The sequence below is a fragment of the Tursiops truncatus genome, chromosome 3 (genome assembly GCF_011762595.2).
Source record: "Tursiops truncatus isolate mTurTru1 chromosome 3, mTurTru1.mat.Y, whole genome shotgun sequence".
NCBI classification, from domain to species: domain Eukaryota; kingdom Metazoa; phylum Chordata; class Mammalia; order Artiodactyla; family Delphinidae; genus Tursiops; species Tursiops truncatus.
The window spans coordinates 128,511-144,002 of record NC_047036.1 but is presented as its reverse complement, the minus strand read 5'-3'; the positions used below and the strand labels follow the sequence as shown (position 1 = coordinate 144,002).

The 15,492-nt window shown below is 47.3% G+C and overlaps 1 protein-coding gene across 2 annotated transcripts; it reads left to right on the top strand.

The window, feature by feature from the left end:
* Nucleotides 1-13,601, top strand: CCDC127 (coiled-coil domain containing 127). Of its 2 annotated transcripts, none has more exons than XM_019951064.3 (3): nucleotides 1-84; nucleotides 1,239-1,369; nucleotides 12,356-13,601. In XM_019951064.3, exons 2-3 carry the CDS (start codon nucleotides 1,249-1,251, stop codon nucleotides 13,009-13,011), a joined length of 777 nt encoding a protein of 258 aa, XP_019806623.1. In that variant the 5' UTR covers nucleotides 1-84; nucleotides 1,239-1,248; the 3' UTR covers nucleotides 13,012-13,601. The 2 variants fall into 2 exon arrangements, with proteins under 2 accessions (XP_019806623.1, XP_019806622.1); XM_019951063.2 differs by having other exon boundaries at nucleotides 67-204.
* Nucleotides 13,602-15,492: the final 1,891 nt, after the last annotated feature.

The window sequence follows — 15,492 nt, the reverse complement described above, 5'->3', positions numbered from 1 at the left end:
CCGACGGGGCAACGCGGCGCCTGCGCAGAGGGACGAGCGGACGGCGGCGCTCAGGGCACAGGGGCCGAGACCTCCCGGCCGGAGGTAGGTGGGGGTCTGGGGTCGGGGGTCTTCACGGGCTCGCCTGATTTCTCCTTCGGTCCAGACGGTGTTCGAATTTTCTCGAGTTTACGGCAGTTTTGGGAGATGAACCGGTGCTCGCAGGTAACGTGGTGTTCGCCCCGCTTTCTCTCCGGGACAGAGAGGGAGTTCCCGACGTCTAGGGGTCCCGCGGGTCCGTGCCGGGTTCCGCTGCTTTATTAGGACTGCGCGTTCCGGGAGGCGGACCCTGTAGGTTACCGGGGGGTGGGGGCGCGGACCCTCCAGTTCATGAGGTCTGGCGGGGCGCGAACTCCATAATATAGTTTACGGTGTCGGGGTGGGGGGCGCAGGCCTTGTTATTTATGGGATCGGGCGGGCATGAACCCTGTGGGGTGGGGCTGGGGGCGCGCGGACCCTGTCGTTTACGGCAGCGGTCCCCAGCCTTTTTGGCACCAGGAACCGGTTTCGTGGAAGATTATTTTTCCACGGGGTGGGGGGAGGGGATGGTTCAGGCAGTAATGCGAGCGATGGGGGGGGGGGGGGATGCGGAGCGACAGGTGAAGCTTCGTTCACTTTCCCGCTTCTCGCCTCCTGCTGTGCGGCCCGGTTCCTAACAAGCCGCGGACCAGTATCGGTCCACGGCCCGGGGATTGGTGCTCCCTGGTTTACCGGGTTGGGGGGAAGGGAATGCTGCTCTTAGACCTCCCCTATGAGGGTTACGAGCTTCACTACTTTAGATCTCTTTTTTATTCTGTGCTCGCCACAAGCTCCTTAAGTACTGAGCCTTTTTGTGTGTATGTCATTGCTTTATTGCCAGTTAGAATTTTATATCTTTAGGTGTTGAACAAGTATTTATTGAAAAGCCTGTTAAGAGTCTTTGAAGTTGAATTAAGTTTCTTTTGACTATATTTGCTTCGTCCTATTTGTATTTCAGTTATTTGAGACACATCTTCTCCCCCACGGTTTGTGAGTTGCTTTTGTCTGAAGTCTTGTTTTTTTCTTTTAATCCCATAAGGCTCAGTGCTGTGCAGCGCATACCTAGATCTGAACAAAATTTTTTGAAAGAAAAAAAGTCTCACGGCCATGTAGGTGATATAATTGTGACCAATGTGTTTTGTTTTTTGTGTGTGTTTAATGGTTTTATTATTTACTTCAAGGTGTATCTCCATGAATAACTTAAATGACCCCCCAAATTGGAATATCCGGCCCAGTTCCAGGGCTGATGGGGGTGATGGAAGCAGATGGAATTATGCCCTGTTGGTTCCAATGCTGGGATTGGCTGCTTTTCGTAAGTCATCGTTTTCCTAATGTGTGTTTTCTGGGCTGAAAGTGTGGCGCTCTAAGATCTTGGGCTTTGGAACCTGACAGATGTTGACTGTAAAAAGAAATGTACAATGTGAGAGCTATGAAGACTGTAGCCCAGGATACAGTCTCTCAGATAGCTGTTAGGAACTGCTCTGAAGAGGCAGGGGAGGAGCCAGGAAATACATGTGGTCCAGCATACGTCTGGGTAAAAGATTAGTACTTGTCACAGAAACCCAGGTGTGTCAAGTTAGTGACTTTAGTGCTTACCTATGTATGGGAAGATGCAGGAATTTGGGGTCACTGAAATTCTTTCTTAGTCATGTATCTTAACGCTGTAGGGTCCCATGTATCCAAAACACAGAGTGCATTCACCCTGAATCCCTTTCCGGCTGAACTTGTAGGTCAGTGACTGTGGCTAATGACTTAATCATAAATGGCGGGCAGCAGTCTTTGTTTACAGAGATGCATGTGTACACCCTAGTTTTTTCGCATATGGTACATTGTGCGCCAATTATTTACCCCTGAGCCTCAGTTTCTCTGACCATCATAACTGCCTCAATGCAAGTGAGGGTTAAATAAGAAGATATTTAGAGGCATTTTGTGTGGAGTGAGTTCAGTAGCTGTTAGCTCCCTTCAAGGCTGTACAGCTCTGAGGGGGGCTCCCTTGCTTCAGTTGCCCTCATAAGCACTGATGAGGCAGAATAAAACAGGCATAAAAGAAAACTGGTTTTGTATGTCTGTGTCATGTTTAGGAAATCAGTCTTTGGGAGGCTTCATCCATGAAACCTCTGCTCAGGCTGGCCAGAAATTCTCTCTACTTTGAATCGACTTTGTACCTCTTTGGGGAAATTACCAGTCACCAGTCAATTGTAATTATTCCAGCTCTTAGCTTATATGCCTACTACATGATGAATTTCCTGATGTTTAGGGGTTGGTTTTATGTTTTGTCATTGTTGCAGAAGAAGAAACTTTCCTCTACCCTTTTAAGTTCTTCTGGCTGGTCTAAGAATTAAATTGATATGAGACAGATTAACAGGAGAGAATCAAACAAGTTTTTAACATGTATCCATAGGAGAGACTCAGGAAAATTGAGAATGGCATAATCCCTCACCTTAAATACCATCCCAAGCTTAAGACAAAAGAGGATGTTGAGGTTGGGGAGAGTTAGTTACCAGAGGAGACTAGGAAAAGTGCAATCATCAAGGGTAAGGTTGTTATGCAGATATAAGCTCTAGCCTTTTCCTATGATAAGAGTTTCCAGAAATTTGGTCAGCCTCTTCCTGGTACAGCCAGGGAGACACCCTTACAAATGCAGAACTCCCTTATAAATGTAAGTGTTTCTTACAAAAGGGTAACTCCTACTTGGCTTTCAAAGTTTCTCCCATGTCTGCTGTTTCTTAGAAAATAACTAGTTGAAAATAATCCGTATGCCAAAGAGACATGTTATTTCTTTTTTTGATAGGTAGGAAGTGGATTTATTTAGAGAGAAACACACTCCACAGACAGATTATGGGCCATCTCAGAAGGCGAGAGAGGCCCCGAAATATGGAGTGGTTAGTTTTTATGGGCTGGGTAATTTCATAGGCTAATGAGGGGGAGGGTTATTCCAATTATTTTGGGGAAGGGGTGGGGATTTCCAGGAACTGGGCCACAGCCTACGTTTTGACCTTTTATGGTTGGCCTCAGAACTGTCCTAGCACTGGTGAGTGTGTCATTTAGCATATGCTAACGTATTACAATGAGCGTATAATGAGGCTCAAGGTCTACTGCAAGTCAACTCGTCTGCACTCTTGGACCTAGTTGGTTCTAACCAGTTTTTGTCATGTCCTATGGCTGTGTCATTCTTTTAAAGGTTGTGCCCTGCCCCCTTCCCTCCTGTTTCATTCCCCCGTCGGAGATTTTACTCCCATATTTTTGTGGGAAGCAGAGGGGCGATGGTCCATCTTCTGAAGTTGCTTTGAGGCTGAGTAGGGGCATCGACCCCGCCTGTCAGGGAGTAAAAATCTCTAGGATGCCTGATCTAGGGGCCCCAGGAGCAGGACAGCTCCTTGTTTTAAGTCGGTATGGGCTGGAATCCTTGCATAGCCATTGTCTTGATGTGGAAGTGTTGTAACTGTTTCCTTAGCCTACCCATGAATCTTCTTGATGATGAAGCACTTTTTTGTAACAGCATCAGAGTACAACAATAACTATCTATAAATGACAAAAGACTTAAAAGGCGTGGTTAACCATCTGATTACATTTAATTTAACAAACGAAATAATCCTAGTTAAATGTTTTTCTTTGAGCGACCTCAGGGACCTTCTAAAGTATCCCAAAGTTAGCTGGAAATCCAAAGAACTTTGATTAAAATTTGATATTGGAAAGTTTGTCAAAAAGTTTTAAAAGACTTGGTCAAATAAGATCATAGGTCAGAGACAATACTTATTTCTTAACCAAAGTTAAAACAGATCTTGAAAGCAAATACAGATCCCTTTAAGGCGAAGTAACTCATGTTATTAAAAGCAGTCATTCAAGAAAACTTTGCAGGGAGAAACCAAATCCCGTCTTGCCCCAGCCCACTCCCAACAAAAGCCGTTTACCCAACTAAGTTTAATCCTATCTTAAAGAATCTTGATCATGTACAACTCTTTTTATTTATTTATTTATTTTGGCTGCACTGGGCCCTTGTTGTGGCACGCGGGCTCTAGAGCGTGGGCTCAGTAGTTGAGGTGCGCAGGCTTAGTTGCGGCATGTGGGTTTAGTTGCAGTACGTGGGATCCTAGTTCCCCGACCAGGGATCGAACCCAGGCCCCCTGCATTGGGAGCTCGGAGTCCTAACCACTGGAACACCAGGGAAGTCCCAAGATCATGTACAACTCTTTTTTCCAGTATTTTTTTTCTCACTCTTTAACTTCTTTTACTGAAAACATACATCTTTCCTTAAAAGTTTTTTTTTTTTCCCACTTCAAGTTACTTTTCTTGCTGACAGATTTGCAACATACAATAAGGTCTTATTTGACCTCTAGTAAACCTAGGTACAGCAGAAGTACTATACTTAACATTGATGACTCTAAAGACATACCTGTATTAATCAAATCAACAAGTTTAAGCCTCCTTCAATACCAGATATTAATTTAATGTTGAATATTTCCTGGATTGCGTGAACCTGAAATTCATTCTGGCCAGTTTTATATTTCTATTTATATAAGCACTTAATTTTTTTAAGTCAATTAAGTAGAGCTTCTTTACAAATTCATTTTGGTAATACTATTCATCTACAACACACATAGATACATACAAAGACACAAACACACACAGAGACCTTATAGTTCTCATTTGAAAATTTCAGCCCTCAGTCAGGTACAACAAGGTAAAACCCATCAGTTACAAGGGGTTGGATTCAAATTGGGCTTCTGGCAGATGGATCAAATCAAGGTCACCTGTCTAGATGGCTAAACCCTTTTTTCTAACGTTTACAGAAAAGACACTTAGGATTTCTTTTCGTCCTTGACAAGTCAAGTTCCAAATTACCTACCCCGTTTTTGAAATTTGCATTTTATTTTATTTTTTATTTTTTTAACCCAAATTCTTTTTTTTTTTAATTTAATTTAATTTATTTTTGGCTGCATGGGGTCTTCGTTGCTGCGTGCGGGGTTTCTCTAGTTGCGGCGAGCGGGGGCTACTCTTCGTTGTGGTGTGCCAGCTTCTCATCGTGGTGGCTTCTCTTGTGGAGCGCGGGCTTCAGGAGTTGCAGCACGGGTCCTCTGCATTGGCAGGTGGATTCTTAACCACTGCGCCACCTGGGAGGCCCGAAATTTGCGTTTTATTTATTTATTTTTTGAAATTTGCATTTTAGAAGGATGCTGGAGATAAGGGTTCCTGGAGAAGATCTGGTAGACATTTGCATCTTAAAGGCATAGGCAAGTGAGGCAAATGCCTCCTAGGATGACTTTGTTCTCTTAAGGCCAGAAGAAACAAGGTTTTTTCCCCCTAAGAATTGAGTAGCCGCCTCAATGATATCAAATGACTGACACACCCATTCACCTATGTGGCAAGGTTTTACCTTCCCTCATTTAGCTTAGGAGAGGAGAAGGCCTCCCCCCCAAACTCCTGTCAGGCCCCAAATGTCAGCTGTGGTTAGACCAGTGGCCCCCCGTTTTGGTTACTGCTGGTTACAGGGATATTCCCATCCAGGTCTTAATTTAATCGTCACCAGTTGGATATTTCTGGCCAAGCCTAGAACCTTGATATTCTGCACTCCTACTAAGGCTTCTCTTGCAGCTCCAGATTTAATCTGTTACCTTCCGCTTCCGGTTAGAATCATTTGGTGATGAGGGTGGTTCCCTTGCCCCTTGAGAACCTTAGTAAGGCCCAAGGGGCCCATTTAAGGGTGGCATGTTGTGCTTCCCTACATCATACCCCATGGTTCTGGGTAGGCACTTAAGAATATGAGAAACGGGAAAAAGCTGCCCTCTGTCGCAGGGGTGCTTTTATTTTTAAATTGTATGGCACACGTCACGAATTTGTGTGTCATCCTCCGGCAGGGGCTCTGCTCGTCTTCTGTGTGTTTTCCAGTTTTTGGTTTCTTTAAGCATATGTGCTGCCAAAGTGAGCGGGCAGTGGTGCTTTGTACGGAGTGGCCTCGTGTGCCTGGATCTCTTAGGTGAGCAGCTTTGAGTGGAGAAAGTGGAGGCTGACGAGCAGCACTTATCAGCTTCATTTGTCTGCCTTTACTTCTAGGCTATGCTAGGGGGCTACTTCACACCCATATGTTCGATATGATCTCTTAATCTTGCAATAACACGTTTTTGGAGAATCCTTACAAGAAAGCAAAGTTAAAAGTTTCCTCTGATCGCATTACCTAAGCAAGATAACCAAAAAGAAGAAAATACAATATTCCTCAACCCTTCTCAGGGACAAAAAGCATCATTTCAAAAGTATAAGAAAGCAGGAACTTCAAGAATAAAAATTACTATGAAAAGCTATAGAAGCTGGAGATGAGTCTGCAGAAACAAACGGAAAATGAAAGTCACCTCAGGGCCTCTCCCAGCCTCAACACTAATTAATTAATACGTCAGTCAGTGTAATACCTTTTTTTTGAATTTTATTTTATTTTTTATACAGCAGGTTCTTATTAGCTATCTATTTTATACATATTAGCGTATACATGTCCATCCCAATCTCCCAGTTCATCCCCCCACCCCTGCTGTCCCCCCTTGGTCCATACGTTTGTCCTCTACATCTGTGTCTCTATTTCTGCCCTGCAAACCAGTTCATCTGTACCATTTTTCTAGATTCCACATGTATGTGTTAATATATGATATTTGTTTCTCTGACTTACTTTACTCTGTTTGACAGTCTCTAGGTCCATCCACATCTCTACAAATGACCCAGTTTCGTTCCTTTTTATGGCGAGTAATATTCCATTGTATATATGTGCCACATCTTCTTTATCCATTCGTCTGTTGGTGGGCATTTAGGTTGCTTCCATGTCCTGGCTATTGTAAATAGTGCTGCAGTGAACATTGGGATGCATGTGTCTTTTTGAATTATGGTTTTCTCTGGGTATATGCCCAGTAGTGGGATTGCTGGGTCTTACAGTAATTCTATTTTTAGTTTTTTAAGGAACCTCCATACTGTTCTCCATAGTGGCTGTATCAATTTACATTCCCACCAACAGTGCAAGAGGGTTCCCTTTTCTCCACACCCTCTCCAGCATTTGTTGTTGGTAGATTTTCTGATGATCCCATTCTAACCGGTGTGAGGTGATACCTCATTGTAGTTTTGATTTGCATTCCTCTAATGATTAGTGATGTTGAGCATCCTTTCATGTGCCTCTTGGCCATCTGTATGTCTTCTTTGGAGAAATGTCTGTTTAGGTCTTCTGCCCATTTTTTGATTGGGTTGTTTGTTTTTTTAATATTGAGCTGCATGAGCTGTTTATATATTTTGGAGATTAGTCCTTTGTCCGTTGACTCATTTGCAAATATTTTCTCCCATTCTGAGTGTTGTCTTTTCGTCTTGTTTATGGTTTGCTTTGCTGTGCAAAAGCTTTTAAGTTTCATTAGGTCCCATTTGTTTATTTTTGTTTTTATTTCCAAATCTTTTCAAAAAAGATCTTGCTGTGATTTATGTCAAAGAGTGTTCTTCCTATGTTTTCCTCTAAGAGTTTTATAGTGTCCGGTCTTACATTTAGGTCTTTAATTTATTTTGAGTTTATTTTTGTGTATGGTGATAGGGAGTGTTCTAATTTCATTCTTTTACATGTAGCTGTCCAGTTATTGAAGAGCTGTCCACTTATTGAAGAGACTGTCTTTTCTCCACTGCATATCCTTGCCTCCTTTGTCATTGATTAGTTGACCATAGGTGCGTGGGTTTATCTTTGGGCTTTCTATCCTGTTCCATTGGTCTATATTTCTGTTTTTGTGCCAGTACCATACTGTCTTGATTACTGTAGCTTTGTAGTATAGCCTGAAGTCAGAGAGTCTGATTCCTCCAGCTCCGTTTATTTCCCTCAAGATTGCTTTGACTTAGTCAGTGTAATTTTAAGCCTTCCACTTCACTCGCCAAGTTCATTGCCCTAGCCATAGGCAGCAGGCAGCCTTTCCGAGCATTTGGTAGGGGTTTTCAAGATGGCAGGCTAGTGAGTTTCTAAGTAGCAGCCCTTAGGGCTGCAATTGGGTCTTTCACTAAGACGCAGACACTGCAGGTCATTGAATCATAAAAACTACCTACTCTTGTCAGCCTCCTTGGGAGTTGATGTTCAGTTTTTGAAGAAAGTAAAAGGGTGGCGGTACCATTTTGCTTTCTGGCCAGCAGTGTATGAGGGATCCAGGTTCTTGGCATCCTCAACAGCATTTGGTGTGATCACTATTGTTTTTATTTTGCTTGTTCTTGCAGGTGTATAGTGATAACCCCATTTTGGTTTTAATTTGCATTTCCATAAGGGCTAATGATGTTGGGCATTTTTTCATATACTTATCTGCCATCGGTGTATCCGCTTCCTTGAATCCTGTCTTTCAGATTCAATCTATTTTCTAATTGGATTGTTTTTTTAATGTTGAGTTTTGAGAGGTTTTTGTTTTGTTTGTTTTGCGTTTTGTTTTGTTTTGTTGTCACCACACAGCTTGTGGGATTTTAGTTCCTTGACCAGGGATTGAACCCTCGCCCTGGCAGTGAAAACGTGGAGTCCTAAGCACTGGACCACCAGGGAATTCCCGAGTTTTGAGAGTTTTTACTGAGTTCTAGATTCTAGTACTTTGTTGGCTGTCTTGTTTTCAAATATCTTCTCCCAGTCTGTAGACTCTTACTGGAGTCTTTCATGGAGCAAAAGTTCTAATTTTGATGAAGTCCGTCTCATCAGTTTCTCCTTTTATGGGTCATGTTTTCATACCATGTCTGAAAACTCTTTGCCTGGCCCTTGATCGTAAAGATTCTCTCCTGTGTTTTTTCCTACAGTTTTAATTCTACATTTTACATGACAGTCCATGATCCATTTTGAGTTCATTTTTCTGTGAGGTACGAGACAGCTTTTGTCTCTTCCTTTCCAGTCTGTTGGCCTCTATTTCCTTTTCTTGCCTTCTCGCACTGGCCAGGAATTCTGGGACGTCGTTGGATAGTTCCTGATCTTGGAGGAAAAGCATTCAGTCTTTTCACCGCTAAGTATATGTTAGCTGTGGCTTTCATAGAGTATCAAGACAAGGAAGGTCCCCTCTGTTCCTGTTTTTCTGAGTTGCTATCATGAATGGGTGTTGTGTTTCTGTATCAGTCAATATGATCATGTAGCTTTTCTCCTTTAGGCTGCTAATTTGTTGGATTACAGCGATGGGTGTTTGAATGTTGAACCAGTCTTACATTTTTGAAGTAATCCCCACTTGGTCATGCCATGTCGTTCTTTTTATATATTTGCAGAACTGTATTTGCTAGTATTTTGTTCGCATCTTCATGTCCGTGTTCGCAGGAGCTGTACTGAGTATCTTGGTGGGGTCCTCTTCTCCACACCTGTTTCACATTATGTTTTTTATTTCAGTTCCTGCCTTTGTCAGTTTCAGAAGTTCCGTTTGCTTTCTTAAATATTTTCTATTTCTCCGCTGAGACTTTCTGTATCTTTGCTTAGACTTTATATTACAATGGCTGCCTTAAACTGTCAGATGACACTAACATCTCTGTCATCTTGGTATTGGCATCAACTGATTACCTTTTAAGTCACCTTGAGATCTTCCTGACTCTTGTTATGAAGAGTGATTCCCAGCTGAAACCTGGGCATTTGCGGTATTATGAGGCGGTTCTTCATTCATATCTTCTTAGGCTGGCTTCTTGGACAGGGAGAGGTAGCACTGCCTCCTCACTCCCAGGTGGGAGTGGACGCCCAGGCTCCCCACTCGTCCTCCAGCCTGTTGACACCAAGGAAGGGTCCCCTGTTACTGCTGGGCAAGAGTGGGAGGTCCAGCTCCCCTGCGATCTGCTGATGCTTCCACACGGGAGAATCCCCACATGGCTTCCTCTGCCACCATCACCGCCCCTCAGGCTTTGCCCACATGGATGGAGGTGGGTCACAGTGTCTTCTGTGCTACGTAGCAGGGGCAGAATGGTTATTGTTTAAAAGTTTTCTGTCTTGCTAAGCCCCTTTGCTAGTTGTTTGGCCAGAGAGAGCAGACTTTTGTTGGGGCTTTTAAAGGAAATCTGCATCATTGGCATTTCAGCTTTAAGTCTGGGATCTACAAGGCAAAGTGAAGCCCCCAGGGACTCACCAGCACGGTGTTCCTTGGGTGCCAAGGCCCCTCAACAGTCTGCCTGCCGCTCTCCGCATTTCTGGTCGTCTTGTGTTAGTTTTACATACGACGTCCAGGTTTTTTGTTGTTCTTAGCAGGGAGAATAGGAGAGAGTACTTCTCTTCCATTTTCCCAAAAGCAGGAGCCCCAGCGCTTTCACAAGCCTTCTGAGACTGAGGCTCGAAAAAGTTGTGTCTGTGCAGAGTCATGAGGCGGGACTCCCCGAACGGACCAGAGCTGGGTGTCCAGACGTCCGGTCCACCAGCCTGCACTCTGGTATCCATACCCCCCGGCCACCTCCTCGCCCAGCCTGTCTCCACGTCCCTGTGCCACCTCTTCCAGGAGGCCTTCCTGATGAGAGGTGTTCTGTGGTCTGAGGGCCGGTGTGTGCCTGGGTGTGTATCGTGTGAGCAGTGTTGCCTTTGGGTTATTATAGCAGGACTGGCGCTCTGCTTCTGGCCTCCCGTCTGCCCCCTCCGCCCATGCCCCCTCATCTTCTCATCACAGCCAGGGCGCTGTCAGATCAGGTCAGTCCGCTTCCTGAGCGGAGTCTGGCTTTCCCAGCGTCTGCTCCAGCGTCTCCTTGGCATAAGCCCTGTGCCCCTGGACAGCAGCTCCTGGAAGCTCTCCTGTACCTGTTCATTCTGCCTAGAGGGACCTTTCCTGCCAACTCCTACTGGCCTTCCAGACTTTGTCCACATTCACCCAAAACTGAATTAGTCCTTCTCTCCTCTCTTCTCCATGCATACCTTTTGCCTGCCTCCAGGGCGTGTTGAGTCATACTATGGCCCCTTCTTTCCTGGTCAGCCCCAAGGAGGAGACAAAGATGGCATGTGCGTTGGAGTAGGAGTTGTCAGCTGGGATAGGACTAGGGGCTGCTTTAGTTGCGGGAGGACGAGTTTGGTCTCCTGGTTGTAGAATCGGGGCAGCAGCACCGCACGTGAAGAGGCTCTCAGGTGCGCGGGAACGCTGTCCTCGCGAGGTGACGGCTGACGTTGTGGACTAGATGGGCTTCCCTGGGACCTGGGGAAAGGCCACACAGCAAGCAAGGACAGCACCTCGGGTGTTGATGGGAAGGGACCAGAGAGCAGCAAGAGAACCGGAAGGGGGACGGACGCCGTAGGGAGTTAGAGAAGGCAGGAGAGAAACGCGTGCGCCGCCTTGGCTGTGTTTGGAGAGCTGGGCATGAGTGATGCTTTAAGTTGCTGCTCTTGGTAACTTTGCCAGTTAGACTTGTTGGGCAATCCTTCTGTTTTCCAGAGGACTTGGATCTGTGCTGCGTTTTGCACGTACAGGCTGGACAGGTTACCATTGTGAGAGACGAGGACTCGGCGTAGCTGCCCCAACGTTTATGAAGTTACGGGCAGGAACGCCGGTACAGAACACGGTGGAGGTCCTGTAGCAGTGAAAGCCGCGCGCTGACGTTTATCTTGTTACCGGGACACACCGGCCTCTTATTGGCGGGACGGGGAAGGATTGGTGACGACACCCAGACCCAGGCACCTGCTGGCCGCAGGCTTTGTGGTCATCAGACTCCCTTTCTCTGTCCTTGGACTTCTCCGTGCAGCAGAGGCCGGAGGCCTGGTGGCTTCTCACTTCGGGGCAGAGCGGGGCATTACCCACCCCAGTTGCCTGCACCCGTCTGTCCCATGTTTGTTAGATTATGGTGGAGCCTCGTCTTAAGGCTGAACTTCCGACTCCTTATTTACATGACCCCCTGTCAGAACAGAAGCAAACACGTTGGGCTTCAGCTGTTTACTAGTGATGACCAGGCAAAGCTGAACACGCGTTGAACTTTACTCAGTTCTTAATAGCCTAGGCAACACTCTGTGAAGCACACTCACCCGTACTCATTGCTAACCCTTGCCAGTAGTATGCGGGGGCACCGTAGCCAGAGTAGGCACAGGGTGGTAGGCTTGGGAACAGAGGAAGGCAGCGGTGGCTTTTCTCAGCCATCAGACGTTAGGAGGAGGCTGAAGGGGTCTCTGCAGCCTTGTCGTGCTTGTCTCTGGGGAGCCCTCGTCTGACTTGAAGATAAGAGCTTTGCAGTTGTGTAGCTTCATTCAAAATGTTGTCTTTTTTGTACCTCTTGGGACTTAAGATTTTATTGAAGTCCCGTCCTTAGCTGCTTTATGTTTTCTGTGAATAAATACTATAGAACTTGAGCTTTGACTTTTCATCGTGTGTGTTTTCCTCCTCCACTTTCTTTGTGTCAGGTTGGATTTGGTCTAGGGAGTCCCGAAAAGAGATAGAAAAAGAGAGGGAAGCATACCATCAGAGAACAGCTGCCTTCCAGCGGGACCTCGAAGCCAAGTACCGCGCCACGATCTCAGAAAGTCGGCGGGCCGTGGCACAGTTGTCCCTGGAACTTGAAAAGGAACAAAACAGAACGACTAGCTACCGAGAAGCCCTCATCTCTCAGGGGCGCAAGATGGTAGAAGAGAAGAAGCTTCTGGAACAGGAGCGGGCTCGGGCCCTGCAGGAGAAGGGGCAGCCCTTGCGGAGCGTGTACCTGAGCTACCTGGGCAAGGAGGAGGAGTGGCAGCGGAGGGCCAGGCTTCTGCTGAGAGACTTCGAGGACGCTCTCACGGAAAGACAGAGCGTCTACTGCAGTCTGCTTCTCCCTCGCCACAAGCGGCTGGAGATCGAGAAGAGCCTGCTGGGCCGAGCGTCCACCGACCCAGTTGCTGCTGACCTAGAGATGGCAGCTGGCCTGACCGACATATTCAAGCACGACACGTACTGTGGTGACATCTGGAACACCAACAAGCGCCGAAATGGGAGGCTTATGTGGCTGTATCTCAGATACTGGGAACTACTGGTCGAACTGAAAAGGTTTAAGAGCGTAGAGAGAGCCATACTGGAAAAGTAAGACGGGGCTGAATGGCTCAGCGTCAGACTGTTGTGTGTTCTGGGTTATCCGATGCTTTCCTTCTGCCAGCACTCCCTGTGTTGTGGCCACGCATGCACACGGCCACCTCTCAGCAGGGGCCTTGCACTCCCACCACCCTCCGAGCAGGACAGCGAGGCCTCAGGAGACTCTCCGTCCCCCTCAGCGGCTAAGGACGCAGTCTCTCAGAAGCGTGTTCTAAGCCGTCAGTATTTTATTCAGCGGAACAGGATAACCTCATAGCTTTAGGGAAAAATCGTTTCTAAGAATGCGAAAGATAATACTCATCCTTGCTGTAAGTCGTTTTTTGTCTGTTTTTATCACTCCCTAAATCAATTCTGTTTTTCCTCAAATTATTGTTCTCTCTCCTAAAATTACAGTTCGAAGTTGTCAGGTAGTGGATAGAACTGCCTAATAGATGAGAAAGGAAGGTAGTGATACCGTCAAGGTTTTGTGGTGTTTTGACGCTCTTTCCCGCCAAAGGGGAAAAAGTGTTTCTTATTTCCAGTTGATACCCTTGTGTGTGTTTATAAGCAATGACATATGATTAAAACACCTCAATTTAAAAGCAACAGTGCCACTTTTTATGTGTGTAATTCCTTACTCTTTACATTTTTAAACAGATTATCTCAATTTTTACTGCAAACTTAGACCCATTTTCCATAAAGTTAATATGACTCGGCCTTTGCGCACTTTACGCACATCACTCACGTCACCTTGACCCCTAGTGCTGTGCCCTGAGCACTGTTCTTACCCTTGGGCTCCGGGTCCCCAAGGCCACCCCACACTTGCTCAGGACTCAGCACATGGTTGTACTCACAGCTGAGACTCAAGGGACAGGCACATGGGCAACGCGGGGAGACGAGGTGCAGCTTCCAGTTCCCTCCCAGGGGTCACACGGCCATGCGGACGCTTTTCAGAAACAGCGTCCGGGGTTTCTGCGGAGGGCCGGTCCCACAGGCACCCTCTGCCTGGCACAGGCCCAAATTCCAAACTCCCAGAGGAAAGCAGGTGTCCAAGCTGTTGGCAGGGTTTGGTCGCAGTGATCCACTCTTACCAGTTGATGGTGGAGGGAGCCCTCCCAAATCCAGGTCCCAGATGCCAGCCGAGGGCCGACCTGTCAGCAGGCCTCTCAGGCCCACGGTCTCAGGCCTGTGGTGTGAGCCCTTCTCCGCAGCCCTCATTCTACAGGTGAGGGGTGGGAAGTCAACCTGCCCGAGGTCACACAGGTGGTCCTGGAGCTAGTATGAACCCAGGCAGCTTGGCTTCAGAACTGCCCTGATCCATGTGAAACCAGGTCCTTTTCGAGTGACTGAGCGGGTTTTCTGGGCTGATGCCAAAAGTGCTCTTCCCCGCCTGGCATACGACAAAAATAGCTGTCCTGCTTCCCTAGACATCAGGGCTCTGGTAGCAAACAACAGGGGTCAGTTCTGCTACTTACACAGTTAGGGGGCATTTGTTTTAAGGCTACCTTGTGGCACCTCAGGGCAAGGATGGAGAGTGATGGCCGGACCTCAGAGGAGAGCCAGAAATGGCTAGAAAGCAACACTGGGAACCTTGCAGTAATGACCTGGCCTCAGATGTCTGCGTGTCTGTTTAATCTTCTCTCCCTGCAAACCAGCTTTCTCTCCCCGGGCCCCATGGTGAGAACAGCTGCCTTGTTCTACTCCCGTGTGTGGCAAAGCCTGGGAACCACTGGGTTGTGCTGTGCCGTGGCTTGTGAGCGCAGTGGGAGCAGAGAACCGAGAAAGCGGGGCTCAGACGCCAGCCACTGGCTCGGGCGCTCCGAAGGAGGCGGCAGGCCCTCCAGCAGATCGAGGATTTGCGCTCACCCGTGGGATTGCCAGCGGCTGGTGGAGAGAGAAGGGGATTCCTGGGATCTAGCGGGTGGCAGCTGATGAGAGAGGGAGCTGCAGGCTGACGTCTCCGGGTCTCTGGACACGGCCACTGCACAGAGGGTCTGCTGGGCCTGCAGGTGTCTCCTAGTCTCTGAGTATATAATTGGAAAGAACCGTCTGGAACAAGAGTTGCTAAGGTAGGAAAGAAAAGTGGAAGTCCCTGAATCTGCATCCCCTCCTTGCCAGGATGGTCAACAGGAAGCACTGCTGAATTCCTGGAGGAAGTGCAATGATAAGTCCACCACAGGGGACGAGGGGAGGCGAAGACGGTGGTCCCAGAGTGTCCATCATGGTCCCCATCATGTCCCCATTCAATGCGACTTCTGGCCCCTGGGAAGACCAGGTAGGTTTGTGCAGATGATAGCCCGCCCAGGCTCACCGGGAGGAGCCCAGTCAAGTTTGCCGTGTGGCATATTCACGCCCTCCTGGCCCTTGGCACTCTGTTCTGCTCTTCACCTGCTGAGCGTGTTTCCTTTTCCCAGTTTGCCTTTGCGTGAGAGCCACGCCGTCTGCAGCACGAGAAGCACAGGAACGCTCCTGGGCCCTGACAGATGCCCACGACTGC

Bases quoted from the DNA above. Each gene is read 5' to 3' on its own strand.
- CCDC127 (XM_019951064.3), top strand. From the start codon at position 1,249: ATGAATAACTTAAATGACCCCCCAAATTGGAATATCCGGCCCAGTTCC. The intron at 1,370-12,355 runs GTAAGTCATCGT...TCTTTGTGTCAG, and splicing joins GCTGGGATTGGCTGCTTTTC to GTTGGATTTGGTCTAGGGAG.